Source organism: Tinamus guttatus, unplaced genomic scaffold, assembly GCF_059628265.1.
Source record: "Tinamus guttatus ecotype Peru unplaced genomic scaffold, ASM5962826v1 Tinamus_guttatus_pri_ptg000197l, whole genome shotgun sequence".
Taxonomy (NCBI): Eukaryota; Metazoa; Chordata; class Aves; order Tinamiformes; family Tinamidae; genus Tinamus; species Tinamus guttatus.
In genome coordinates, this window is record NW_028288731.1 from 4,730,996 (window position 1) to 4,739,753 (window position 8,758).

Here is an 8,758-nt window from a genome sequence, read left to right on the forward strand (position 1 = left end):
CCTGAGAGAAAACAGAATAGTACACGGAATCTTTTGGCAATAAACCAGCTTAGCTAAAAGTTCCTGAAGGATGAAAATTGATGATGAACCTCACCCCATTTAGTCAAAACTGTTGAGCAATTCAATCAAAAAAATCTCATCAAAACTCCTGCCAAGGAGAAGTTCTGACTGACCTAGGTTTAGGAAGAATATAGCATAAAACATGTTACTAGAAGGACCTGTGGCCAGCAGACAATTTAAAAGAATAAGAGCCCAAAGTAAGGCAGTTGGCCAATTCAGGGGAAGTTTAGTGTTCGAGTTTTCCTAGTAGCCTGCTGAGCAAAGCAGCTTTTCTCAAAGAGGTCTCACCTTGGCAGAACATCACCATGTCCTAGTTGTCCTTCTTTTCCCTTTCCCCAGCTCCATACCTCCGTTCTTAGAGATGGTAACAGTGCATCAGCTTCCCCACTGTAGGTTGGGGTCAGAGCTACAGTCCTCATTTTTGCCCGTCCCACCTTCCGCAAGAGCCTAGGAGAAACTGAAAACAAGCGAAGAGAAACCAAAACAACATTTAAGGCTTGAAAAACAAAAGCTAAAAACAAACCAATTAAAATACCCCAAACTCAGCTCATCACTCCAGATAAATAGATTATTACACAGACTGTGTCTTACACAGGAAGAGTAACATTCAAAACAATTGTTCAAGGAGTCTTTAGGGGAGTCTAAGATTCAGGAGCAAACACTAAAGTATAAGAAGTTAGAATACTCACAAACACAGGAGCAATATATGCTAAAAGTAGAGAAGTCCCAAGCAAATTTTAGTTATCATTTTAGAGAAAAATGGATATATAAAAATTATGTGGTTACAGTAAAGTAAATGAACAAAAACAAATTATATGTAAAAGTAAGCATATTTTGAAAGAAAGTATATCCTTGCTGTGACCAAAAGTATTCCAACAACTCCTAAAAACTCTGCTCAGATCTAGAACCAGTATAGAATGAAGCCACACAACTCTGCACTCAGAGTGACTAACAACATTAAAACTTGCAAGGGAGAAGCCCACTCGCTTTGAAGTTCAGCAGTTGGAACTGGAATATTTCTAGACCCCCTGTCTCAAAACCAGAGCCATGCAGTAGGGTTCAAGGGCCACACAGATCTTAACTGCTACGCAACCTATATGAAAGGCAGTCTCAGTCCTTTTTGTAAAAGATAACCAATTTACCATGGTGAGCCCATTTTATGCAATAAAAACATTCATTCCTAAGCCCACTATGCTTTTGGTTTTATGAAGATGAAGTATTTGCCAGCCTTCCTCCCCCACCTTCAGCTTTTTAAATACAATTTATAATTAATAAACACCTTTAAGAGGATTAAATTCACCTCCAAGTGTACTGTGTCTTCAGTTACAACCTTTTAGAGCATTGTAACTTTTCCAGTCTCTTGGCTTTCCCAAAACACTCTCTTACCTTGTGACAACAAGCCAGGTAGGGAAAGTCTTCGACTCACTCCTTCAGATTCTTCCTCTCTAATATCTACTAAGCTGGAACTCTTCTTTCCTTGCATGGATTCCAGCCTGACCTGCTCTTCTCGACTGTCTTTGAGGCTGTCAGGCCCCGTGGAACTGCTGCCAGACTGAGACCCAGCTTCACTTGAAGATGTGCCATAGAAGTTCATGACTTTCTTCAGAGACAGTGCTCCAGCTTCGTACGTAGCAGCTACTCTCACCCCCACTGCTGATGCACAAGAGGCCACCAAGCTGTTCAAAGCAGATGTGCTGGTGCTTGGAGGGCCTGGGACACAAGCACCAAGTTGTTGTTCTTGAGAAGCCTAAAACCAAAGAAAGATTGAAATACATCCTATCAGACACCATGCAATAGGGGGATGAAGATACACACTTACTATTCAAACTATGTGCTATACTGAATGAGACACTGCTGAAGCTTCTCATACCTACATCTAGATCTATTTCTTAGAATCAATCATGTTTTGTAACATGAGCCACTTTTACACGGACCAGGCTTTGTTTGTTCCTTGTAGCTCATCCATAAGAGGTCACAGACTTGTTTTGTTTGCTTGTTTTTTGGGGGGAGAGTGGGGAAGAGGCTTTCTTTGCCTTTTTTAAATACTAAAAAAAAAATAGTCTTTGCAAAACAAATTTAAGATTTAATTCTAGGCTTATTAGCAGCTTCTCCAGCTGCTCAGAAGACATTATATTTACAAAAAGATAGGTTAATATATTGTGATCCATTGATTCATTTAGCAAGGTCTACTCTATGCTATATACCCACTTACGCTACCATTGTATCCATATAAAGCACAGTTGTTAATAACAATCAGCAGTTACTTGTTTGCCAGAAGTAAATATTAAAAGCAGCCATTACTACCAGAATATTATCTACTACTGTAGCAACCTATTTACACATCAAGTAATAAAGAACACACATTTAACCTATTTAGCAAATATCAAAAAGTCAGCAAAGCCCCAGTTTCCCATCTAACATCCCTTAATATTCTGGATTTTATCCTGCAAGAAAGAAAATCATCTTTGAATTTTTTTTTTCCCCTCCGCAAAAGACTCCACACGTCCATGGCCCCCATGCGGAGGCAAGGCTGGAGCGCTGCCAAGGCTGCTCACATTAAAGGTGGCTTGGAGCTGAGAACAGCCAACAAACTCTTCCATACATAAGCTGAGAACCACCACGGCGGGGGCGGGGGGAAACTACAGAAAAGTCCTACTTAAAACACTAAGAAAATAGTTCATCTGTGATCAGTATAACACAAAACATCATGAATACAGCTTAACACAAGCTGTGGCACATTAGAAACCGGTTACTAGGTACCAACCAGCTCAGGCTCTGTAGCAATGCTTTTCTCCAGGCTCTCATTCAGTGAGCTGTCTGATAAACTATACTCCTTCACTTCTTTTTTGTCAGGGAACAGAATATTCCCAGGACTAGAGATTCCGCTGTCTTCCTGTCCATCATTGCTGGAAAGCAAGCTTGCTCCATCAGCTTCCAAAGCAACAAGGGTATGTTCTGCCACAACGCACTTCTGACTGTCTTCACTTTGGCTACCTGTCACACTTTTTCCTTCTAGGGTCTCCAACGACGGACAGGAAAGAAGATTATCTGTTTGGGTACCAGCTAGTGCTACACCCAGTGGGCAACAGTGACTATCTGATATGATTACGTGATCTTCCTTGTCCGTCATGGTAATGAGGAGCTGGCTGCAGTGATTGCACCTCTCCGGGATAGGCTTCATCTCCTGCACAGGGAGACACTGTACGAGAGCCAGGCTGTGGAAAGCTCCACAGGCAACCTGGAGCACAACACGCCCTGCCAGGTGCTCCACCTTCTGGGGCTTGATCACTGGGAAAGTTGTTGTTATGAGGCCCAGCTGGCAGCCACTCCCCCAGGCCCATATCTCCCGGCTTAGCGATAGTGCCAGCGTGTGCTCCTCTCCACATGCCAGCTGCAAAATCCTGACCGATAGCAGAGGGCTCGTTTCGGAATCAGAAATACTGATGGGCTGTGGTTCTGGCACGTAAGCTTGATTAGCAACAGCACATTGGCCAGCAGAATTGTTTCCCCACATGTAGACCACGCCACCGTCTGTCACGGCTCCGTTATGGAAGCTGCCAGCTGCCACTGTAATAACATGCTGCCCAAGCAAAGTATTTTCTAAGATGGGGCTATTGGTGCATGACTCCTCAGATCCTGTTCTCCAGGGAAGTTTGCCAAAACTGTAGACCTCTCCACCTGAAAAAGACAGTACAGTTTTAATGAAATTAAGCCAGAACTACAATTTAAAGAGAGTCAAATGAATGAACATCGATTTTTGGCTTATTCTGTGGTACTGATGCATGAAGGCTGCTGGTTGGTCTTTGCCTTGGCTGCTCTAAGTTCTATATACCTGGTATTAACATTACCCCGCACATACACGAACACTGCTGAAGTAATACTTTTTTGCTAAAAATTCTACTATACCAAAGTTAACAGAATAGGCTGAATGAATATATTTTAAAAAGGACCAAGGAATGTTGATCTACAATGAACATCCAGATGAATAAATACAATTCATCTTGCTGGTACACATTATTCAGAGCAAACAATACTCTTGACAAACTACATAAGAATTTTCTTAAGAGTAAATAACATATTCTATTTCTTAATAGAGAACACAGTTTTATACTTCAGCCTTTAAAGTTTTCCCTGCTCTGTAGTTCATGCATGCAACCATGCTGGAAGACCACACTGAAGTACAGAACTCACCCTTCCATACAGATATCTAGCATCCCTAGTTGTACTGATCCTACCATCCTCAAGTACCACAAGAGAACATTGCCCTAACATGTGAAAATGGGGTAAGTATACCCCATTATTTAATTTTTTTAATCACAAGGCCCCTCTTCCAAATCTATTTGTTTTTATCTAAAGTGATTGCAGCAACACCAATGCAAGTTAGGTCACATGATACTAAATAAAAGCAAAAAAGCAAAATCTACTTTAAGGATGAATTTTGACAACAGTTGTTTTGACAGTGATAAAAGAATCATAAACTATAGTTGCAGATAATATTCTTCATGGTGTAAGAATATATGGGCAAAGGTCTTTTTAATTACTCAAAACCAGGTTCTCAAAAAAACACTGGATCTCCATAACAGCTTAGATATACTAGAGATGGCTAGAACAGGCATTCAGATAACCTGTAGCTTTTTTTTTTTCCTTTTTAAAACCTGCATCTGCAAATGCATTGCTGCTATATCCGCTAGCTATGTATTCTTCCAGAAACCAAAGGATCCTACACATTGTGAAAACTTGTTGCTACGATGTCTTTTTGGAACAAAAGAAGTCACAGTAACTTTTATTTTGAGATAACAGGGTGCTTCAGGTCATTTCACCATCTTTAAAACTGAAACCCAGAGCCATTAAGAGAGAAGGAAAAAAAATTGAACAGTTTGAAGGGATATTAAGAAGTAAATATTGGCAATGTTACAAGTTTAACAGTTTAGAAGTTGTTTATGGGACTCAGAAAAAGGATCAGATAAAAACGCTAAAAGAAAACAAAACTGACAATAATCAAAGCTTGCTATTGCTTTAAGTCTAAGATTAAAATGCTTACTACCTTCTGTTAGAAGTAAACCATGATTTACTCCAAGGGCTGCCTGCAACACCGTCTTCCCATTGAGGCCTGGAAGTCTCTCTGGAGTTATGGAGCAGGAACCAGCTTTCCACACATAGACCAGGCCTCTCTCTTTGGCTCCTTCTGCCTCTTCTGAACTACAAGAATGGAGAAAACAGAATCAGCTCGCAGTTTTCTAGGGTTCAGTCATGTGCAGCTTGCTTGTCACATGTGTTTGAAAGACTTAGAAGCTCAGGCATCAGCTTCAATTTCAGGAATTTCATTTACGCCATTTCAAATTTAGTGATCTCAATTAAAACGTTATTTAAAGGAAAAAAAAAAAACTTCAAAATAAAATCATTAGGTTTTTCATTTATAGTTCCCTCTTTGAAAAGCAGCTGACCTGATGTTAGTAACCTGTAAAGACTACTTACTCACAACTAACAAGAGCCCTTATATTAAATATAGTACTTTTGCTCACTGTGAAATCAAATGAAAATACACTTACGCCATTGCATGTATATTCAAGGACATAGTTATGTTATTCCTATAGAATACAAACAGTGAGATTTACGTTAATTCCTAATGCGTCAGGAAAGTGGCAAAAATTGCAACTTTTTGATTTTGTTTTGTATTCTTGAAATTAAAATACAGAAAAATGACATTACAAATATGCTTAGCAGCTACATACAATGCCAGGTGTGCTGAAACAGTACAAAAAGTTCTCGTGAAACATTTGCTTTTAAAAGGAAAAGCTGCCTGCAGACTGTGCAGTGAACTGATTGTTTATATTCAGTGTTTTCAAAACATCACATCTGCAAAAATCTCATGCTTTACCTACTTTCATTTCTATCTTCAGAAGAAAAGGGGTTTATTTTTGCTTTTTAATTTCTTAACAAGTTCCTCAGATTCAAATAAGCAAGTCATTCAAAACAGCCATTCAAATAAAAACCACCCCAAAACAAAACAAAGCTTGCAGGAATGAGAGCAACTTTCCAAAGCTGCTTTAACACTTGGGCAAACTCTGGTTTGAAACTTAGTCAGTAACTTCTTCCATCCAGCACAAAAAAAAAATCCTCAAAACATTTTACAATGAGCATATAGTTTTAGCTATTGATGTAATCGTATAACTAAAAATTACATTTTAAAACTTTAATGCAGACAGCATCTTAAGTTCAATTAAGAGCCAAATTCATTTACAGATTCATATATAGTAGATTGCTGTCCACCCTACAGAAAAAAAAAAAAGGAGATTTATTTACTCATTCGACAACAGTCTTCAGCACTTTATTCCCTCTACAAAGCAGCTCTTGCCAGCTTCACATGAACTTGTGAAGTAAAACAGGCACTAAGGCAGTGAGAAAAGCTTTGATGGAATAGCAGTGTACATGTAGAAGCAAAAGCATTAAGTAATGCATGTTTTCCAACACTGAAAGAATTCCAAAAATGTTCTGTTTGATAGGCTGCATTGCTGCCAACTTCTGGCACACAAGCAGCACACTCAAAACAGTAGGCAGCTATTCGTGCTGGCTCTAACTTCTTTTAAATTATGCAATTCGTTGCATAGCACGGGTAGGTGAGACTGAATAGTACAGATAGTTCCACGTCTCAGTTTCTGTTCCCAGCCCCACTGGAAGAAGTTGCCCACAGAAGGTGGGCAGGCTCCAGCCTCAGAGATATTCAAAACCCATTGGGTTTTCCACTGGGAAAAGGTCCTAGGCAGCCTACTCCAGATGACCCTGCTTGGGCAGGAGTTTGGACCAGATCATCTCCAGATCCCTTGCAACCCCAACTGTTCGTGTTTCTTTTTCCACATAAGATGACCAACAAAAAGATTAGTCAAGGAATCTTCTGAAATTGGGGTAAACAATTTAACCCAACCCAAATCCCTTGAATTTAATGCAAAGTGAACCGTGCATTTTAACACTATACATTTCTGCTTAGAAGTAAATGAAAAGTAATAAGCTAGAAATACACAAGGTGGGAAAAGCTAGGAAATCCAAAAATCACAGCATGCCCAAGATCAAAATGTGGATTTTACTCAGAAGAGCAAAGCACACCAAAGAACAGAGCACAATTATAAACAGTGTATTAAATTTGTGTGTATTAAATTTAATCCATGGCCTAATGTTTGGGTAATTATCCATTTAGTAACTCTTCAGAGAGCAATGCAAGATAAATTCGGACATACATCTGGATTCAACAGAAGACACTACCCTTCCATCCCAAGACACCTGACCCCTCTGTTAGGTTTCTTAGGGTAAGAAAAAAGGATACAATAACAGTCTAGTTGCAGGGCTATCAAGCTAGAATCAGAATTCACACATGCAAATAAGAGATCTGATCTATTCTTCATCAGATAATGTTACTTTCAAATTCCAATAGCTATGCACAGGTAACCCTCAACAATGAGTTGGGGAAAAAAAGTTATGTTATAATAAGTTGAGGGTTCCAGACACAATTAAAGCTGAAGTTAGGTCAGCCCACCTCATCTTCAGCTCAACTTATATAACAAGTGTATGTGGACATCGCTCACTTTTAAAGGATGATTATTAGTTGGCACATTTCCACAAGCCTCTGGGCTTCGCCTCGCTACTCATTCTCACCTTCTTTCCTGTGAGTCCATCTGTCAGTGGCAGCACTCCATCACCACCAAATCATTCCCCTTTCGAAAGGAACAATGGAACAATATTATTTCATAAACCGTAACACATGGAAAATAAACTGGCTGTAACATTGCAAATACTATCAACTCCGCAAGAAACAAAAAGCAAAGCTTTATATTCCATGTATTAAATAGTTGCACAACATAAAAATGTATTCAGATTGCACACACTGAGTTGGCAGACAAAAACTAAACAGCCAGAACTGTCCTACCTACTCGTCTTACAACAGATCTATTGTAAGAAAGGCTAAACAGAACCTAGCTCAAAAACAAAAATTAATTAGTTTAGGCACAGAATGAACTTCCCAACCAGAGACACTATCACCAACTAATAAAATGCAGCATTTGGATGCCGTGGTGACCATTCAATGATTATTTTCTGTACAATGGGTAACAATTTTTATAATTCACAGTACATCACTCAATAAACCTCAAAGCGATGCATCTGATCCATTCCAGTTTAACAATATGACAGAATTCTATGTTCAAGAAACTTTTACAAGTCATATGGATTTCTATGAGCGCTATGAGTTGAATTCATAACTGTATTCCTGAGCCAAAGCACATATCATCAAAACCTATGGTTCTATTAAAGCTGGAGCAGAAACACAAATTCAATCAAGAGTTGAAAACATTTATTCATGCCGTCTGAAAGCAGAGTGTCTCTGAAGATCTGACAAGACCACAAAAAACAAGACAAAACGACTGCTCTACTTATAAAATTCAAAAATCAAAAGGCTTTCGATCCAAAGTAACTTCATCCTTCCTACCCACACCCTTCACACCACTTTCTCTAGTTGCTACCATATTGTTAACTATAATTAAAAAAAAAAAAATCCTGTTTGAGAAACCACAACAGGACAAACAGCACATACTTCCACAGAAGTATCCAGTTTTCCAAACACAGGACACTGAAAATAGAGAGACCAGGACTTCTCGGTTGACAGCAAACTTATTTCAACAACAAAAAAGGTCATGAAAATAAGAAATCA

General features: G+C 39.1%; 1 protein-coding gene across 1 annotated transcript in view; it reads right to left on the minus strand.

Moving 5' to 3' along the window:
• ALS2 (alsin Rho guanine nucleotide exchange factor ALS2) overlaps nt 1-7,777 on the minus strand; it is a 32,562-nt gene extending 24,785 nt beyond the window's left edge. The window contains exons 1-5 of the mRNA XM_088523752.1: nt 7,708-7,777; nt 5,105-5,259; nt 2,825-3,738; nt 1,447-1,807; nt 349-517 (exon numbers count right to left, since the gene is read on the minus strand). Of these exons, the coding sequence (XP_088379878.1) occupies nt 349-517; nt 1,447-1,807; nt 2,825-3,738; nt 5,105-5,259; nt 7,708-7,727 (1,619 nt within the window). The 5' untranslated portion in view covers nt 7,728-7,777. The remainder of the gene's footprint in view (nt 1-348; nt 518-1,446; nt 1,808-2,824; nt 3,739-5,104; nt 5,260-7,707) is intronic.
• Between the last annotated feature and the right edge of the window lie 981 nt (nt 7,778-8,758).